The sequence below is a fragment of the Lutra lutra genome, chromosome 10 (assembly GCF_902655055.1).
Source record: "Lutra lutra chromosome 10, mLutLut1.2, whole genome shotgun sequence".
Taxonomy (NCBI): Eukaryota; Metazoa; Chordata; class Mammalia; order Carnivora; family Mustelidae; genus Lutra; species Lutra lutra.
In genome coordinates this window covers 111,481,462-111,502,112 of record NC_062287.1, presented here as the reverse complement: position 1 = coordinate 111,502,112, position 20,651 = coordinate 111,481,462, and the positions used below count along the sequence as shown (strand labels likewise).

The 20,651-nt window shown below is 54.4% G+C and overlaps 1 protein-coding gene across 2 annotated transcripts in view; it reads left to right on the top strand.

The window, feature by feature from the left end:
* SHANK2 (SH3 and multiple ankyrin repeat domains 2) overlaps positions 1 to 20,651 on the top strand; it is a 463,356-nt gene that overhangs the window by 419,924 nt on the left and 22,781 nt on the right. For both annotated transcript variants that reach the window (XM_047692580.1, XM_047692581.1), the window contains 4 exons: positions 17,098 to 17,233; positions 17,797 to 17,877; positions 18,169 to 18,177; positions 19,565 to 19,585. In XM_047692580.1, the coding sequence (XP_047548536.1) occupies positions 17,098 to 17,233; positions 17,797 to 17,877; positions 18,169 to 18,177; positions 19,565 to 19,585 (247 nt within the window). The remainder of the gene's footprint in view (positions 1 to 17,097; positions 17,234 to 17,796; positions 17,878 to 18,168; positions 18,178 to 19,564; positions 19,586 to 20,651) is intronic.

Genomic DNA, 20,651 nt, shown 5'->3' with positions numbered 1-20,651 from the left:
GCCAGATGGGTGGGAGGGTCCAGAACGTTATGCAGAGAAGCACTGGGGGCATCTTGTCTGCAGTGAGGAGACTGGGTGGCCGGCACGCAACTGGGAAGGGGTCAGGGTGCTCCCGGGGTGCAGGGAGGAACCAGCACAAAGGTGAGCTGGGTCCAGCTGGGGTCCCACGGACGCCGAGCCTCAGGGAAGGGGCAAATCCCCATCAGCAGGGCTGCCAGGAGGGAAGGAGGAAGGGGTCTCGATGCCATTAGGGTAGGGGGAGTATTAGGAAGCACTGCTGGGTGAGTCTTCCTTGGGGAGGGGGCCAGACGCCCAGTGAGCCTCATGAGGGGCTATGGCGAGTGGGGCCGGTCTCCCTCCCGCGGGTAATCTGCCTTCCCCCATCTGAGCCCGGCCCACAGCTGAGCCGGGTCCAGACCCCAGGCCCCTAATCACGCGCCAGACAGGAAGGGCCACCTCAGCTGTGGGCTTACCGCAGGGTCCCGGTCCTAAACACGTGGTTCCTTTCGTCACGGACTTCCCCCACGTCTCGGTCGGAATGGCGCCCCTCACCCCACACATATCAGCCCTGAGTGCAGGCTCCCCGCTGCGTCATCTCCGTCATCCAAGGGAAGGCAGGCTCCCCCGGCTTGGCCCCAGCACCCGCTCTGTGAGGACCGTGACCCCCCGGGACCTGGGGGGCCATTGTGCCACACACGCACCTGGTGCCCTGCCCCCATGCCCACCTCAGGCTCCACCAGCTCCCCCACCCCCCTGCCCTCCACACCTTCAGGTCCTCCTTGGTTTCCCTGGGGGGGAGCCAGCCCTGGAGCCCACCCACTGTTCTCGGAGGGTCTGCCTCCCCAGGGACCGCAGCCTGTCCGCTCTCCCACAGCAGAGGAGATAGTCTCGTCCGTCCCCCCACCCCACCGCAGTGCCCCACCCCAGGGCCTGCAGGCTCCCGGCGTGGATGTGGATTTCCTGACGCTCTCAAGTTGGACAGACAGGGACCCACTGGGCACCAGAACCAGGGCAGCTGAGGCCCCTCCCTGAGAGGGACCAGTCGGCCCGCTGCCCCAGCCATGAGGTGGGGCGGGGGCTCCGTCAGAGGGACAGGGAGCTCTTTGGCCTGGTGGGGGGGGTTACTGGGACAATGGCATCCGGACAGCACCTCCCCCACCTCCACCTCAACAGGGGCTGCCCTGGGGCAAGGGGTGCTGGGGAGCAGAGAATCCATGCCTTGTCCTGACTCCCTCCCTGGCCGCACCTCGCCCTGGGAGCTTGTTGGCTTTTGCTCCTTCATTTCACCAAATGCCAAGTTCTCTGGCCTCGTGTCCGGACATCCGTGTGTCCAGAGGTCTGCACTCCCGCAGGTGGAGCACACCCATGTACGCCCACGCATGCCGTGGGGTGGGGTGCGGTGAGGGCAGCAGCTTGTCTCCAGGTTGGAGGGGACCTTCTACCACGTTCCAGACCACCGAGCCCCCAGAAGCCTCCCTGAACTGGCATTTAGCTCCCTCCCTCCCAAAGAAGGGGCCGGGACACACGTGCTTCCTGGCCATCGGGCACACGCACAGGACGGCCACCAGGGTTGTGCAGCGACGGGGCTTTCTGTGGGAGGTCGGGCTGACCAGGGGCTCAGCTGCATGTGCCAGCAGAACCTGATACCCGCAGCACGGAGGCCAGGCCGTGCAGAAGTCTGTGCACCGTTCATAGCACTGATGCCGTAACTATGTAGAGTCCTCAGCAGGGGGACACATTGGAGTCGCTCACGTGACGTTCCCTCTTGATCCTGGTTCGCTAATCATGCTGCAGACTTGGCCGGACCCCTTCCCCTTATTCCAGTGGTAAGCCTGGGACCCTGGACCCAGAGATCTGCCGTGGGGCCATGCTGAGCCAGAGTGATGGGGAGGGAGGGCGGCTCTGTGAGATGGAGTTGGGGATGGGAGGGGGACGCGGTCATGAAGCGATACTCCTAAGCAGCTGGTCTTGAGCTGAAATGACAGACACTCACCGGGGGAATGACAAGGTAATGCGCTGAGAGCCCCTGAGCCCCCCAGTTCTTGCCCAGATGAGCCCCCACGGGAGCAGAGGAAATGACAGATGTCTGTCCTCACAAGACCCACCGCCAGCAGGACAGAGACGAATGCTGCTCAGATCAGATCAGAAAGACCAGTTTACAAGCCCAACCTTGGCTAAGGGAAGACCTTGGGGGGAAGCAGGGCTGGGGGTGCAGTGACCCCTCCCCAGCCGAGCAGAGCCTCTAGCTTCACCTTTCTCCATGGGTGTCACACACCCATCTTCACCCCTGCCTGTGGCACTGGCAGAGACTGGTGGGGGCTCCCTCTCCCAGGGCTGCAGATAGAACGGCTGGGGCTCAAAGCCCTAGTCCCAGGTCACTCGCTCCCTTGGGAAATGGGGAGCTGGAACCTGAACCCAGGCACTGGACCCCCCAGCGTGTCTGTACATTCCCAGGTATTTACTGAGCACCCGCTGCAGTTCGGGATCTGCACTGGGCATCATGATGCACGCTGATGCATGAGGCCAGCGCCCCTGTGCTCTGCATAGGACACGCCACCCACGCGTGCACGCGGCTCCGCAGCCAACACAAGTGAATGCAGAAACACGCCCACGGTGCCTGCACGGGCCCCTCAGGTCAGGCGGCACAGGAAGAAAGCAGCCATGCTCCAAGCCCACACCAGGGGGGTGTGCCCACGGCTGGCTGGGGCACGCAAGCTTCCTTGAGGGTGTGTGGAGTGGAGCTCCGGGCTGGAGGAAGTCCAGCGAGGCAGCCCCCCCACTGCTGCACGCCAGCTGCCTGGAGAGGAGGGTGGCGTTTGGGGCCAAAGCACCTGGCCAACCCTGGGGCGGCTTCGCTTCCTCTGCCCGCACAGCCAGGGGGAGGCCATCTGGTGAGGCTCAGGCAGAGGGCTACTTCCGAGAAGGGGGTGGTGACCTTCTCTGTCCTCCAGAGCTGTCAGGGCTGAGGGAATAACGTGCTCAGCTGGTGACAGGGCAGGCCGAGGGCATCCTTGAAGGACTTCGTGGGAGCAGGTGGCAGGCCAGCCTGTGTCCAAGGCTGGGTGAGGGGCCTGGGCTGTCGAAAACCCGTGTGTCCAGAGGGACACAGGTCCCTGGGAAGGATGTGAGCTGGCACAAACAGGCAGTCAGAGAGCAGAGGAGACAAGATCGGGGTTGGAAGGAACCATGCTCGCACACCAGCTGAGAATCACATTGTGAGCTCCTGCATCTCGTTTGCACAAGTCCCGAAGCGCACGAGCTCGCACTCACCGAGGCCAACCCAGGAGGGTGGAAGTCTCCCCATTCGGCACCTTTTGAATCACGTCCCATGGGCACCACTTCCCATATGAAAGAACCTGCATATTTGATTGGAGAAATGTCCGGGAAGACGAGTTTGCAGCCATGCCTTGGGGCCGGCTTTCCCCCAGCTCAGCTCTGCTCTGCTGACTGAGGCCAGGGGACAGCCACCGCACACAAACAGCAGGAAACAGCAACAACATGGTTTCTGGAAGCCTGGGGTCGAGTTGGACCCTTGGCTGTGGAAGGGGGAGCACCCCACACAGCAAGCCGGGGCCCAGCACACAGGCTGACTGGACACCTGCCCAAGGAGCCCTGAGAGCCTGTACAGAACCCCCGGCCCCGCACAGGCATCCCAGGGACACACGGCTACAGCACACGGCTGCCCACACCACGGAGGCGCCTTACGGTGGAAGACGGGGATGTTGTCAGGAGAGACAGGCACCTCTAGGTGCTGCCCTGCACTGTCTCCGGGACGCACCATCCCGTGGAAGAGGCAAGGTCAGAAAAATGGGAGCAGCACATTCCCCTCTCCGCAGGGTGGGAACGGATCACACAAGCACGCACACGCACACAGTGATCTGCTCGTGTCTTCTTAATGGAAAGATCATTCACACGCCCCATTTTTTTTTCAATTTAGTGCTGCCTCTGGGGCCGGGGGAGGAAGACAAAGGATTCTGAGTACTGATTGTCTTGTGGATCAGATTATGAAATTGGGTGAAAACTGCACATAATTGCAAAACACCAATCAACATCTTAAAAGTCAAAAACAAAATAATGTAAATGACCATAACTGCTAATTAAATTAGTGGCATTCACAGAGAAATCATTCCAAGCGGCAGTTTGCGTACCATGGCAAGCAGAAGGCAGGAAGTCCTCAGCTCTGCTCGGCAATTAGACCGTTGGTCCTGGCGCCGTGTTGTTATCCTGGAACTGACGATCCTAATGGCGGATGGCTGGCTAATAGACGACGCGCACATGGACGAGGAAGAGACAAGTTCTCCCCTGCAGAAGAATCCCTAAACTTCATGAGGCTACCCAGCTCTTGGCGACGTGGGCCTTAACTGCCCACGCCAAGGTGCAGCTAAGCACGGCGACTTCCTGCCATAGGGGACAGTGCGGCCAGGACCTGAGCGCACCCCAGCCAAGTGAGCAAGGCCAGCATCACGGGGACCAGTCAGGGGCAGAGCACAAGCCTAGACGTGATGGAGTGGAAAGGGGGTGTTTCATCCTGGGTCCTTCTCCCAAACCCACAACCCAGTCTGACTGTGAGGGGCAAATCATGAGTAAGAGATCATCTACAAAATTTCTGATAGGTACCCAGCACTGTCAAGGTCATCAAAATCAAAGAAGAGCCTACACACAACCCCAGGTCCCACACTGGCATCCCAGGGACGTGCGGGTGTGACAGAGAGCTGTCACAGAGGAGAGGTGTCTAAGGAGACGGGGCTGACAGTAATGTGGGGTCCTAGATGGGGTCCTGGACACAAGAGGCACACTGGGCAACAATTAAGGAGATCTGAATAGACATGTTCTTCAGTTAATATAACGTGTCAGTACTGGTTCCAGATGCACCACACTAACATAGGGTGTGCGCATAAGGAACAGAGGGGTGTGGGGTCCGGGGAAGCCCTCTGTGCCACCTCCCCCCTAAGTTCTGTGCACATTTGAGACTGTCCTAAAATCCAAAGCTTGTTTGAAAACAAAGGATAGTCCCTGCAGTGGATTCAAATATATCAAAAAATGGTTTTCCAAGATCCCTAAATTCACAATGACACTCCTTAAGGAATGGATCACTTCGGAAGGAACATTAATCTGAGAACGGGCCAAAAAAAAAAAAAAAGCAGCAGAAGCAACAGCAGCAAGCATTCTCTCTCCCTTCTTAGTACCCAGAGGCAGTCGAGCTGTTAGGAAAGGCAAGTTGCTCTTTTTAAATTATTCCAAATAACAACTGGAGAAGGTCAGCAGAAGAGCATCACCATTTCACAGACCCCAGAGGCAGAGACTCTGGGAGCTGCTCCAGACAGGCAGTGGATCCGGCCGGACGCTCCTGAACAGCCCCTCTAACTAAATCTCAGCATCACACAGAACTCCTGCCGACTCTTAGGGGCGCCTCGTGTGGGGGCAGAGGCCACCACTTGCCCTGATCAAACCCAAACGTGGTCCAGCTTCCAACCTCCAACCGACGGCAAGACAGAGGACACAGGAGCGTGATGTACAGACCAGAGGGTGCCACATCTTCATTCCTCCAACACGTGAGTCCCAAGGGACCAAGAGAGGACTGAGGAGCCCATAGATTAAACGAGACAAGTGACATGCTGGCCAGATGCAACGGGTCACTCTGGTGACTCCACTAAGCCAGCTCCGGCTCAGCCATGGGAGGGCGTTTATGTGACGATCTTAGTTGCTTTTTGGGGTGATCATGGTATTGTGGCTGTTATGTTTTTACCACAAGGCTGGGTCTTTAAATAAAAAAGCATGCAGAACCGCCCTCAGGCGAGGTGACAGGAAGCTGGAATTCCCTCCACGAGGATCACGGAGGGCAGCGGTGCGTGGGGGAGGGAGGAGTCGGAACACCACAAGCTCTTCCTTGCTGCCACTAAGCGAACAAGACGGCGGCGGTCAGTCCGGTGTAATTGCCTCTCTGCTTTGCTATTTGCAGGATGTTTTTCCATAACAGAAATGGAAGAAACTAGCTTCTTTTCCAGTCAGTAGACTGTGCTAACAGCTTTAACAGAGAGAGTGAAAAGAACAGAGGATTCCCATATACTCTCTCACCCCTCCCCAGGCACCATTTCCCCTACTTGTAACATCTTCTTCTGGTGTGGTGCGTGCTGGACAACTGACGAACCAGCATGGATTCATTATTATTAAGTCAAGTCCACCACTGACCTTAGGGTTCACTCTGCTTTGTATAATCTATGGGTTTGGACAAATGACATGGGCCCAGCATTACGCTATGACAGCCCTGCCAGAATGACGAATTTGTCCGTGCTCCACCTGTTCCTCCCTCCCTCCTGCATCTGGCTGCCCCTGGTCTTGACTGTCTCCGTGCTCCTAACTTTTCCAGCATCTTCTGCAGTTGGCATCACACAGTATGGAACCTTTTCAGATCGGCTTCTTTCAATAAGATGCATGTAAATATCCTTTGTGTCTTTTTGTGGCTTGAAAGCCTGTTTCTTTTGATCCCTGAAACATACTTCTTGGTCTGGATGTCCCACAGCTTGTTCATCCATCCACCTGCAGAAGGACATTTTGGTTGTGTCCAAGTTCTGGCAATTGTGGATAAAGCCGCTTTAAACTTTTATGTGCAGGTTTTTGTGTGGACATAGGCTTTCAGGCTTATGTAAACATGGGGTAAACATGAAGGTGTGCAGTTGCTGGATTGTATGCAAGCGCACGTTTCGTTTTGTAAGAAATAGCCAGCCCATCTCCCAGAGTGGTTGCGCCATCTTGCCTTCCCGCTGGCAGTGAGCGAGAGCTCCTGGCGCTCTGCGTTCTCACCAGCATTTGGCATCAGCATTCTAGATTTGGGCCACTCTGATAGGTGTGCACTGCTATGTTGTTTTGATTTGAGATTCCCTAATGATATATGACATGGAGAACCTTTTTACATGCTTATTTGCCATCTATAGGTCTTCTTTGGCAAGGTGTCTGTTCAGATCTTTTGCCCATTTCTTAATTGGGTTGCTTATTCCTTATTGTTGACTTCTAAGAGTTCTTTGTGTCTTTGGAGGCCAGTCCTTTGTCTGATATGTGTTGTGGGGAGAACCCACTCGGTGGCTGGTCTTCTCTTGATAGTGTCTCTTGCAGAGCAGACGTTTTCGTGTTAATGAAGTCCTACTCACCAATTTTTTCTTTAACAAATAGTCATCACCAGACTTGGGTCACACAGACACTCTCTTGTATTACCTTCTAGGAGTTTCTTGGTTTTGTGTCTCACATTTAGGTCAATGACCCATTTTAGATTAAGTCTTTGTGAAAGGGTGTAAGGTCTGGGTCTAGATTCTTGTGTCGTTGTTTTGCAGGCACATGTCCTATTGTTCCAGCCCTTTGTTGAAAAGTCTGTTTCCTGTCCACTGGATGGCCTTTGCTCATCTATCAAAGATCAAATGACTGCACTGATGTGGGTCTGTTTCTGGGCTCTGTCTTCTGTTCTGCTGATCGATTTGTCTAGTCCCTGACCAGTACCCAATTACCATGGTTTTATAGTAAGTCCTAAAGTCAGGGTAGTACCAGTCCTCTGGGAGTACCAGTTTCAATACTGAGTTGGCTCTTCTGGGGCTTTTGCTTCCATAGAAACTTGAGAGGTGGCTTGTCAGTAATCACTAAACAACGGACTCGGACAGGAATCCACTCCTTAGGAGCCGCTCCTAAGTACGCACTACCTGCCAGGGAGCTTTGCACGTGAAGAAATCACCTCAGAAAGTGAGGTGGCAGGGTAGATCCAGCAGCTCTGGTGGCACCCATGGTGTGAAGGGCCTCACAGTGTCCCATGTCCTGATGAGTGTGTTCTGGGGCTTCTTTGGCTTCTTGGTGCCCTGGTTCATCTCTAAGGGTCCCACCGGGGAGTTATCATCACCACACTGGTGACCTGTTCAGTTTAATGCTCTCTCTCTTTTGCTTTTTTTTTTAAAATTTATTTTATTATTTATTTGAGACAGTGAGAGAGCAAGGAGGGGCAGAGGGAGAAACAGAATCTCAAGCTGACTCCGCACTGAGCATAGAGCCCAACACAGGGCTCGATCCCACAACTCTGAGATCATGACCTGAGCCAAAATTGAGTCAGACGCCTAACCGACTGAGCCACCCAGGTGCCCCGTTTTTTGGCTTGTTTTTTTTTTTTTTTTCATTTTTATTTATTATTATTTATTATTATTTATCTTAGCAGCTGTGCTGTCTTTTGGCGGATTGTAGTTTTGGCCTGACTCCACCCCCTCTTTGAACCATCTGGTTTCTCAAGTAACAGTGGCTTGTGGAGGAAACCCTGCTCCCTGGTGCTCTCATTGGGGCCACAGAGAATTCTTCTAGATGCAAAATCACCTCCAAACCCACACCTTCTCTGACTCACCTCTTCTGGCCATCAGCTGCCTTACACGTCCACAACACTTGTGAATATCTTATTCTACAACATGGTATCCGTTCCTGTCACTGTTTTACATTTTAATGATTTCTGTGCCTGCTTAACCTAAAGTATGCTGACTCTACAAAACGTTTGTGCACTCTTCTGATAAAGAGGGTGCTATTTGTTCAAGAAATACGTTGCTCTCCTCCTTGGAACCTGGGGATTGACAGACGACTCTGGCCTGCCCACGACACAGGAGTTAGGGAAGAGTCTAAAAACCATCCCGAGTCCATGAGACTCCAGTATCTGTCCCAACAGAATTACACTGAAGTGTATTTTCAGGATGCTTTTATTTCTGCCACCGTTTGGCCTAAAGTATTTTTCTGCTTCCTATGGAAAAAAAAGAATTAATACAGAAGATGGACCCCCAAACAGGCCATAGAAGAGATGAAGGACACAGATCATGCAGGGAGAATAGGAGTATGAAAAGGTACCATGAGTGTGCTCAGTGAGATAAGAGGAGATATTGGATCCTTGAAGTTAGAACGAAAAAATATTCCTTTTTAAAGTCACATTCACAAAACAAAATCAGAGCTCTTGAATTTAGAAATAGCAGAGCAGATATGAAAATTCTGATAGGTGAATTGTAAGATAAAACTGACAGGAATCTCCCAGAAAGAGAAGATGTGGGAAATTAAAGAGGAGAGATAAATAAATTGGAGGAAGGAATAAGGTTGCCTCAAAGAGAAAAGTAAAGCAAGGGAATGAATGGCCAAGACATAGTTGAACGAGGCATTCCAGAATGTAAGGGCATGAGGGTCCCCATGGAAAAGCCCCCACCCCAACCTCCACCCAGGGACCCAGTGTGGGAGGTGAGGACAGAGCCACACACAGTGCATGTCAGCACACCTCAGACAGCCTGGAGGAGAGAAGCAGTCTAACAAGGCTCTCCAGCCTCTTGGTGGGGCAGCAGGGAGCATACGAAGGTTCCACAAACATGATCGGGTCATAGCTCCCTGCATAACAAACCTGGAAACTGAAATAAGTGAAGCATACCCTTCAAACTCCTGAAGCAAAATTCTTTCCAAACTAGAACTATGTGGCCCAGAGAATGTGTGTTCTGGAGTTACTAACCCATAAATACCAATTAGTTCAAGATGTTTGTTCAGGTCATCTATGTCTCTACCGATTTTCTTGTCCAGCTGAATACAAAGGCATAGTCAGTGTCCTGCTGTATTTGCAGATATGCCCAGTTCTTTTATTCCATCAAACTTTCCTTCAGTATACTGAAGCCCTGTGCACAGGTGCATAAATGTGTGACTGTTGTCCTTGTCGTGAATTCCCTCGTAGCATTATGAAGCATCCCTCTTATTTCTGGTAATACTCTTTTCCTGAAGTCTATCTTTTTTAATAACAGCTTTATCCAGATATAATTCATGTCCGTAAAATTCAACCGTTTAAGGCACCCAATGTGGATTTTAGTAGATCCACAGAGTTTTGCAACCATGTGCACAGTCTAATTTTAGAACATTTTGTTACAGAAAGAGATCTCACACCCATTGACAGTCATTCCTCACCCCCCATCCCCTTCTCTTTGCTGCTAGGAGTAACACCAGGAAATTTTGTGTGCAGGAACTTGTTTGAGCCTGTCTTCAGTTCTCTTGGGAATATGCCTGGGAGGGGAGTTTCTGGGTCATCTCATATCTCTGTGTTGAACTTTCTGAGGAATTGCCAAACTATTATTCAAAGTGGTTGAAGTCTCCCTTGTGTGATATTAATATAGGCACTCCACCCATGGGAAACCTTGTGTTCATTTGCTTTCAACCTCTTTGTCTTTGTACCTAAAGTGCACACACAGCATATTAGATCTTTCTTTGTAACCCATTTGTGTAATCACTGCTTTTTACCTAGTTTTATCCCATTCACATTTAATGTAATTATTAGTGCCATTCAGTGTAGGCTCACCAGTTTATTTCTGTTCATCTGTTCTCTTTTTCTCTGCTCTCCTGGGATTATTTGGCTATTTTTATTGTTTTAAGATTTATTTATTTATTTGAGAGAGAGCAGGTGCTTGCACATGGGGGGGGGGGGGGGGGCAGAGGGAGCCACAGACTCCCCGCTGAGCAGGGAGCCCAATTGAGGCTCGATTCCAGGACCCTGAGATCATGACCTGAGCTGAAGGCAGACCCTTAACCTACTGAGCCCCCCAGTCACCCCTATTGATACTTTTAGAACTCCATTGTAATATACCACCTTTTTGCCATACTTTACGTTCTCTTTAGTGGCAGGCTCTGGGACTACAATATACATCCTTCACTTTTCAGTGCACTTAGAATTTATACAGCACAGTTCACAGGAAATGTAACAACCCTGCAACCATGTAGGCGTGTGTGTCTCACTCCTGCCTTCATGTATGCTACAGTGTCACAGGCTTCACATCTACTGTCATTGTAAACCCCACAAGACATTATTTTTGCCTCGGTCACACCTATTTTTTAAATAAGAGGGAAAATCATCTTTAATACTTTACCTATGTATTTGCCATTTCTGATATCCTCAGGCCTCTAAGATCTAATATCATTCCCATCCAGCTTGAAGAACTGCCTTTAACAGGTCTGCTGGCAACAAATTCTCAAGGTTTTCATTCATCTATAAATGTTTTATTTTACCTTCACTCTTTAAAGATATGTTCATTGGATATAGAATTCTAGGTTGGCAGTTATTTTATTTATGCAGTTTAAAAGGATCCACAGTCTTGCCTCTGTGGTTTCTGATGTGAAGTTCATGATCATTGAAATCACTGTTCTTCTTTAAGGAATGTGTCATGCTTCTCTGGCTGCTTTAAGAGTTCCCCATTTTACCTTTGGCTTTCAGCAGATTGGCTATAATGTGCCTGGGTGAGATTTTCTTTATATTTACCCTGTTCGGGATTCATTGTTTGTTTTTGTTAATGTATTTTTTAAATGATTTTATTTATTTGACAGAGAAAGCACAAGGAGGCAGAGCAGCAGGCAGAGGGAGAGGAGAAGCAGGCTCTCCACCAAGCAGAGAGCCTGATGCGGGGGCTCGATCCCAGGACCCCAAGATCATGACCCGAGCTGAAGGCAGAGGCTCAACCCACTGAGCCACCCAGGCACCCCGAGTTGGTTTATTTTTAAGATTTTGTTTATTTGAGAGAGAGAGAGAGAGCAGGACTGGGTGTGGGGTCAGAGGGTCATGCAGGCTCCCAGCTGAGCAGGGAGCCTGATGTGGGTCTCAATCCCAGGACCCTGGGATCCTGCAAGGCAGACAGTTAACCCACCGAGCCACCAGGTACACCTCCACTTAGTTTATAAATCTGTAAATTTACGTCCTTCACCTGATTGGGAAAGTTTTCAGGTGCCATTTTTTTTTAAACATTTTATTTATTTATTTGAGAGAAGAGAGAGACAGTGAGAGAGCGCATGAGTGAGGAGAAGGTCAGAGGGAGAAACAGACTCCCCGTGGAGCCGTGAGCCCGATGCGGGACTCGATCCCGGGACTCCAGGATCATGACCTGAGCTGAAGGCAGTCGCTTAACCAACTGAGCCACCCAGGCGCCCGGTGCCATTTTTTTTTTTTAAAGATTTTATTTTTTTTAAGTTTTTATTTATTTATTTGACAGAGATCACAAGTAGGCAGAGAGGCAGGTGGGGGTGGGGAGCAGGCTCCCTGCTGAGCGAGAGCCCGATGCGGGACTCAATCCTGGGACCCTGGGATCATGACCTGAGCCAAAGGCAGAGGCTTTAACCCACTGAACCACCCAGGTGCCCCTCAGCCATCGTTTTTTTTAATTCTCTTTCTGACCCATTTTCTCTCTTTGTTCTGGGATTCCAAATTCTTACCTTTTAGGACTCGAAATATTAGACATTTTGACATTGTCCCACGAGTCCTTAAGATTCTCTTCACTTTGGAAATCTTTCTTTCGTTGTATTGGATAAATTCTGTTGATGTTTCTTCAAGTTCACTTTTTGCTCCACCGTATCCATCTCACTATTAAGCCCATCCAGTGCATTTCTTAACTTACGACATTGTATTTTTCAGATTTAACATTGTCACTTCTTTTTACATGTTTGTTTCTTGGATATTTCCTACCTTTTATGCAATAAGAGTGTATTTTCCTATACTGAGAGGAGTATTGTTATAATGCTGCTTTAAATCCTTGTCTGATAACTCCAACATCTTGGGCATGCCTGGGTTCATCAAGAAGGTTTTCACCATATCCTGAGTATTGTAAAGGTAATGCTGTGACAATCTGGATTCTGTTACATTCCTTGGATGAGTGTTGATGTTTGCACTTTAACTAGTAATTACCTCGGTTAGTCTCAAACCAGAAAGTGGCCAGCCCGCAGACAGCAGCTCAAATTTAGGTTCAGGCACCTTAGCCTCATCTGCAAGCTGCGTTGGTCAGGCCCGTGCAGGCACAGTTCATACATGCATCAGAGATCTGGAGTGTACACATAGCACATGGAGCTGCCGTTCTCTGGCTCTCTCTTTTCTGGGATTCTCCCCTCACTTTGACAGCTGTGGCCACCCCACATTCTGTCCTCTGATTTCTTAAGCCAGAAAACCTGCCATTTTCCATCAGAGGTTCAGGTGACCCGCATTACACTCTGTCCATGGCCCAAAGCTTCCAATTTTCCACTCCCATCCAAAATCTGCCTACCTCAGTTCACATTCCAGAGCTTTCACGGAGTCGTTCTTGTTTGTTTGAGTTTGGGGGTGAGGGGATTATTTTTTCCCAGACTGTGTTGCCTACAGAGGAGATGGTCTCAGGAACTTTCTTTACCTTACCCCCCAACCTCCAATTTTGTACCCAGACTCCCAGTTAAGTGTGCACATAAAACCATTTCCAGAGTGCCTGGGTGGCTCAGCCAGTTAAGCACCTGACTCTTGGTTTCAGCTCAGGTCATAATCTCAGGGTCATGAGATCGAGCCCCACACTGGGCTCCAAGCTGGGTGTGGAGTCCGCTTAGGAGTCTCTCTCCCTCTTCCTCCCCACACTTGCTCACTCTCTCTCTCAAATAAATATATTTTTTAAAAAGCCATTTTCCAATAAACAATGTCAACAAAAAAAAACCTCTGCCAAATTCCCTTCATTGGGAAGCAACTAGAGAATATCCTTTACCAAAAATGAGGCTTTCTACTAAGTAACAATCAATATGTCCAGGGGTTGTGGGATTCAGGTGAGCCCAACACAAGACCAGACAGAAAGGAATCCTGGGGCACAGGATTAAAGTACACTGAATCCACACTGTGCCGAGAAGAGCAGAAGTCTCTGGGAGCGGTTTCTTCAAGTAGATAAACTTAGCAAAAGACCCAACATATCTGAAGATCTTGAAAAGAGATTTACATAATTAGGAAGCATTTGGATTGGAATTACTGTTAAGTACATAGAAAATTAAACCAACACACAAACAATAGAAAATGATTTCGCTCCAGGGAAAACATGCTATATAGGAAAAAACAAAGTAATCATAACACACTACATGGCTTAGCTACGAATAGCTGCACCGCCTGGTCGTGAGCTATATCCCGAGTGTGGATCCAGTTGGAGTTCTGACAGAACTATAACCCGGGGGTGGAAGTCCTGGGGGAGGAGAGGGAGCAATGGGAGAAAAGACCTGAATTAGTGATTCTCAGCTGAGGGGGATTCTGACCTCCCCGTGGACGTTTGGTGATGTCTCGAAACGCGTCCACTGGTCACGTCTGGGAGGAAGGGGTTGTGGCCGGCAGCCAGCATATGGAGTCCAGGGATGCTCACCAATACACCCGCGTGTGCTCGCACAACAGAAAACTAACTGCTCCATGACTGCAGGGACGCCACCGTTCAGAAACCCCGAGCAAGGTCACCGTTTGCCATAGTGGTGTGTCAGCAGACGACATCTAAAATGTAAACACCGAGGAGCAGCTACATAAGCGTGTTGCGAGACACAGGGCTAGAGCAGGAAGAGTGTGCTGAAGGCTCTGGGAGTAAGAAGGGCCCTGGGTGGCGCGTCCTCTGGGTTTTGTAGCAAGCCTTGTAGACCCGTCTCTTCAAGCCGTGTGCATGTGTGAGTCTTCATCCGGAATAACCATTTCAGTGGAAGAAGACAATGGTTTAGAGAAGCACAAAATTGCAGGGGAAGGCTTGTCTTTGTGTTCTTCACAGAAGCTCCCTGAACCATGGTGGACGCTGGGCTTGGGCTCTTGCCCTCCACCAGGATGTGGCCATGGTGTACTACCTTCTAGGCGGCCCCACGTCTGTACATAAGAATGATGAACGCAGAGACCTGCTACTCTGCCCTGCCGTTAACTGGATCTGTGGTTTATAACGTTTCTTTGAGAATACAATCCCAGGAGCCTCCAGATGTGTGCTCGCCTTCTCCAGATGTGGCAGGAGATTGTGGCACACCCATCCCCCAGGTGGCAGCGCACCAGCACTGCAGGCCCAGGTGCTCTGCACAATGTGCCAACCAGGCATCTGAGGGAGCAGGAACATTTCACCCTCTCAGTCTCTGTGGCTCCTGTGCCCACACACGCAGTTCACAGCATCTGTGAGGGCCGGTGGCTGGTTCCAAAGTCCCGTTATGGGATAAACTGAATTTCAAGTTTGTTTAAAGGCTGGGAAATTGTAAAGCAGGCTCTGCTCTTGCTCCTGTGCGCGCGCACCCTGTGCTGGGGAGGAGACTGGAGCTGAGGATCCTGTCCTGCCTTTGGTCCTGGTCTCGTGGGTTCTAAGTTGAACGGTGCTGCCTTGCACCTTTGCCTGCTCTTCTGGCGGGAGGGTATTGGTAGGCATCCCAGCACATGCTCCTGGCACCCCTGTGCCCTCGCTGTCAGAGGGCTCACGCGTGCACCTGTGACGTCCACAAAAGCCCAGGGCCACACAGCCCATGGCTCTGACCTTGGTATGTCTCTCACTCCGGAGGAAGAACTCCATCCAGAGCAGGGTGGGAAGATGGGGCTGGTTGAGGGGAGGGGGCATGGGGAAAGGAGAAAATGAGAGGCCCAAGGTCAGAGCAGGCTTGAGAAGCCAGTCCTTCTGTCCCATAGTAGGTGCCACTCTGGTCCTCACTAGGAAGCAGAGGCGGCTGGGAGTGCGGTTCTGTTTTGGGGGCCCAGCCTGAGGAGGAACAGCTGGGACGTGCCGGACAGGACTGCCGAAGGCAAGGGCGCTCCCCTGCAGATGGACAGAGGCGGGGTCTGGGGTGCTGCCGGCACCGTCCTCCTGTAGAGAGGCTCCCACCCCCACCCGGCTCCCACTCCCCGGCCCCTCCTGCCTGGACCAGTTGTCTCAGGTGGCACTCAGCACCGCCGGAGTCACACTTGTTCACGGACTCGGGTGTGGCCAATGCCCCCGAGAACGTGAGCTGCAGAGGGCAGGGACAGACCGCCCGCCAGGAACACCCCATATGTCCTGGCTCTTAGTGGGTGCTCTGAGCAACAGTGCTGGATGATGGAACGAGCAACGTCACTTCCCTGGGGCACGTAAAGGAAAGGTGGGGCAGGGAGGGGCGTCATTTGTCACCAAGAACAGCTGTGACACACACCCCCCCATGAGTCCTCCCGCCGTGTGCTCCGAGGCGCTCCAGGAAGAGCTCGCCCTCACTGGCGTGCAGACCTGGATGCTCGGGTGTGAGGACGGTGAGAAGTCACCCAGCCTGGTGACGTCTCTGCCTGAGGCGACCTTGCACTTTAAAGGTTTTTAGGGAATCTGCACCGGGAGCAAGTACAACACGGGGCCGTCGGTGGTGGGGTGGGCCGGGCACTGGCTTCTTCTCACTTGTTCTCTGCAGTGGGGGCTTTTCTTTCTTGGAGGACAGTGCATGGGGTGGCCATGAACTCCACCACCTGTGGGTTCACTCCCTGTGCTGCCCCCCAGCCCTGTGCCCGGCACGCCCCCCGGGGGCTGTGGGGACGGCAGGTGCCAGAGCCCCCTCAGGACAGGGCCAGTTCACCAGGCCGGGGGTGTGCAGCCCCAACACCTGAGATCTGCCTCCCTCTGTACTCTCACCACCGTGGTCCGGCCTGTCTTCGTGCCCACCCCCGGGGCAGTGGGTGGGAGCAGACGAAGTAGGTCTGCCACGGGACCTAGCTCTGGGAGGTGCAGTCCTGGCTCTGCCTGCCGATGCCATGGGGACAGATGGAGGTCAAGAGACGGGCCTCGGGCAAGAGGTCAGCAAACACCTGAGTGGCCACGATGGGGGCCTTATCCTGGATCCCTGGATAAGCAGGGCAGGGACCTGGAGCCCTCAGTGCCTTGTCAGCCAAGCTTTTACGCCTTTTCCAGCCTCCCTGGTCACCAAGGAGGGAGGAGGTAGCACCTGGAGGAAATGGGCCATTTTGTGTGTGTCCCCAAATATGTGAGAAACCATCAGTGTTTCCCCTTAAGTGTGAAAACGGAAACTGTAGGGCCACCCCTGTCTGGCAGCCAGGAACTTCGTCCCAGCCCTGCCCAGAGTGAGCACCTCAGTGCCCTCGGGTGAGACAAGCGTCCGTCGTACCCGCCGGGCAGCTAGGACCTGCCCCGTACGGCGCGGTGCCCCCCCCCCCCACGCCACGGTCAGGGGCCTGCAGCCCCCACGGCTTTGATTCCCAAGCCGCAGCGGTTTCACGCTGCTCGTCTGCTGACCACCCGTCCATCCGTCCGGAGGCAGGGCTACTGCCGCTCAGGGGTGGGCACGGTTCCCTTCAGCCCACGCGGCCCCACGCCCACAGCCCCCGTCTTCCCGCAGGTGAACAACGAGAACGTCGTCAAGGTCGGCCACCGGCAAGTCGTGACCATGATCCGCCAGGGAGGGAACCACCTCGTGCTCAAGGTGGTCACGGTGACCAGGAGTCTCGACCCGGACGACACCGCCAGGAAGAAAGGTGCCCGCCCTGCCCCCCCCTGCGCTCCAGCCACCTGTGCTTGGACACACTCAGGTGCCCCCCACACCTCCTCCCGCTGGGGGGCTGGCCCTCTCAGAGGAGGGAGAGAAGCCACAAAGGGAGGCTGAGAGATGCCTGTGGGCTTGCGCACCGCACACAGGCGGCAGCACGCATGGCTGTGCTCAGCAGCCAGGGCCTGGGGGGCGTCCGCACACGTACGAAGCCCACGGCCCAGCGGTGATGAGGGGGCGGCAGCCAGGGAGGGGCTGTGAGGCTGCTGGAACGGTCAGTCCCATTAGTCACTGGCAGGCACAGCGCAGACAGAGCTGAACCGGCCTGGCCTCCGCGGATTTCTCGCTCAGGGAGGGCAGGCCGGTCCCGGCCCAAGTGGAGCCTCACTGCGTGACCGCTGCTGCTCCCCAGCCTCGGGGGATGCCCGCCTGCCCACCTTCCCCGCAGGCTCAGGGCCGCCGGCTCCCAGACTGTGCGGGAAGCGTGGGAGTGGGGCGGGCGACAGCCTGGCCAGGTTCTCACACCTCTGTCTCTCCCGTCTGCCCCTCAAGCTCCCCCGCCTCCCAAGCGTGCTCCAACCACGGCCCTCACCCTGCGCTCCAAGTCCATGACCTCGGAGCTGGAGGAGCTCGGTAAGAGTCGCCCGTCTGGCCCACCCCGCCCCGCGCTGTCGCCAGCACCTGGGATGCAGTGGGACCAGCCTCCGCGCAGCCTCAGGCCATGCATGGCCTCTGCTCGCTTGCTTGCCCTGGTCTCTGCCCCTGAAACCCAGGAATGGCGTCGGGTTCCTGTGTGTGGGCGGCTCCCACGTTGGCATCTCCGTGGGCATCCTGCTGGCTTCGGGGGTGGTTACTAGTTCCGCCTTTTCCTCTTTTCGGCTCATCTAACATTGTTTTGTTTTGAATTTTTGGGCCTCTCACTAGTGGACAAAGGTAAGCTGCCCCACAGTGTTCCCTAAACAGCTCCCCTGCTATCTAGGCTTCCCCCACCAGCCCCAACCAAACTCTGCCTCGCTGGTGCTCTGTGCACGGCTGGGTCAGAAAGCTCCGTCCCCAGGGTTTGACGCAGACAGTGGTAGGGCGGACAGGCTTGGCGAGCTGCACACTGTGGGTAGGGAGCTCCTGGCGTCTTCTAGAAGGTCTGCAAAGAACAGGAAGGCTGTAGCCGTTGTCCCTGCCGGATAGACAGGGAAGGGCATGCAGAACCTCATGGGCCCTGGGTCCAGTGGCACTGGTGGCTGCTGGGGGAGGGAGGACCCTGGAGCTGGTGTGGGCTGCCTGGATGCTGGCTAAATGTCATGCTTGGGCGTCACCATGGAGCCCAGGGACACATTTGGAAGGAGGCTGGCTCTGACCACACGGAAGTGGCGAGTGGGCTGACAGGCTCACTCTGCAGAGAACACGGAGAGGGCCTCACTAGGTGCTAGAGTGAGCATCTGCGCACAGGAGCCGCCCCTCAGGCCCGGCTGACCCAGCGGGGTGACATCTAAGCACCCCTCACTGGTGTTGAACCGGACATCAGTCCCACCTGATCCCAGCCTTCATGGGGGACATTCGGGACCCTCCCTCCCAGGAAGGACAGAGCAGGCCTTCTTCTTTGCAGCATTCTCGGGGGGGGGGGGTCTCCTCCGTCCATAGTGGGTGCAGTACTGCAGCCAGATGGTCCTTCCCTGGCCCTGGCTGCCTCCCAGCCATCACCCCTCACCAGTCACTGAGGCCTAGCCTTCTAGAAACGAGCACCCCTGCCATGGTGCTGCCCACCCCCTGCCAAGAACGGGTAGCCCCCACAAGCCCCTCTTCTGGCCCCCTTCCTGACCACATCCTGTCCTTCCAAGCCGAGCTGGCCGGGAAAGCCTGACCGTCCCCACACACCTGGCCTGCCCCTGGCAGGGGTGCCAACAGAACCACCACTTGCCCATTACAACCAGACAGCACGCGCCGCCCCACCTCCTCCAAGGGGCCCCAGCGTCTCGTGGCCCATGTCTCCCCCATGCGGGGTCGTGGGGCTCCTGAAGTCGGCTTCCATTCTCACTCACATGCCACACTGGCACAGTGCTGGCAGGGGGCAGGGAGCTCAGTGGGAAGGACGCCCCAAGACAGTGCCTCATCCGTGGCTAGGAAGCAGGTTTACCAGCTGGACGTGTCAGGTGGGGAAGGTCACCCCATCCCCGGGTTCCTGGGGAAGCCATAAATCGAGCTCTCTAGAAACCCTGGCCTTCCGAGTCTAACCCCTGTGAGCTGCGGGTGAGAGGCGCCCCCGAGTCAGGCCCCGGGGGAGCACCGCCATCTCCAGACTCATGCTCCCCTTTCTGTTTGCAAGCCTCCATCCGGAAGAAGAAGGGTAAGGGGCGAGCCCGGTGTCTGTCCCCAGCCCCCACCCGCATACCCTATGGACAAGAACCCCTCTGTGGCTGTCGGCGTGGTGTTTAGACTGCTGTGACCTCGCGTCGTGTCCTCCCTGTGCCGGGGCCGCAGAGGGGCCCAGCTCCGGACCACGTCCTGTTGTAGTCTGTCCTGTCTGCTTTGCTTCTCCCGTTGTGGCTCCTCGCCCCTCCGCGTGTTGTGCGTCCCGTCCCCCCAGAGCTGTGTCCTCACCATCATCACTGGGAAGGCCGTGGGACCCTCAGGCTGTCACGGCTGGGCCTGCCCTACCGGCCAGCAGCCTCTATGCTGTGTCCAGGCCACGGCCTCTCACCGCAAGCAGCCGGACGCAGGCCAGCGGAGCCCCTGGCTCTCCCAGAGGCCCGAACCATGCTGTGCTTGAGCTGGCAAGAGGAGGGAGCCCACAGGCGTGGGGTGGGGCACGGTCACCATGCTGTGAACAGCAGAGACACCTGCCCCACGAGGGCCCCGATGGACTTGGGCCCCTCCTTCCCCAGCATCCACATTCTGCAGTGTTTCTTACATGGCTGCTAGAGACAACCACCCCAACAACTAAAAGCCGAGTAATTTCAAAACTGCTTTTGGGGGTGGGGGAGGGTGCAGAGTGGACCCCGTCACGTGGCCCTAGGCACTGAGGCAAAGGCACACGGCAGCCTTCTGAAGGCTGGAACCGAGGGGTGGGTCTGAGAATCCAACAGGGCAGCGTCTGGGGGCAGGATCACAGGTCCTGGAGTGCCAAGACAGAGCGCCTCCTTTCTCCCCTCTCCGGCCACCACCCCCCGCCCCCAGAGGCTGCCCTGGAAACTCCCAGGGTCACCGTGTCAGCCGTGCGGTGGGTGCCCAGGACACAGAAAGCTTCCCGGGACTGCCTCCGTCCCCGAGCGCCCCTTCGGTCCAGGCCATCACTTGCTGTCTGCCATGCCATCCTGAAGAAGGCCCCCCAGCTCCCAGGAGCCACACCGCGTGGCAGAGCCGGCCGAGGAAGTCCTCTGCACCCTCCAGGCCCCGTCCACTTTGCTCTCCTC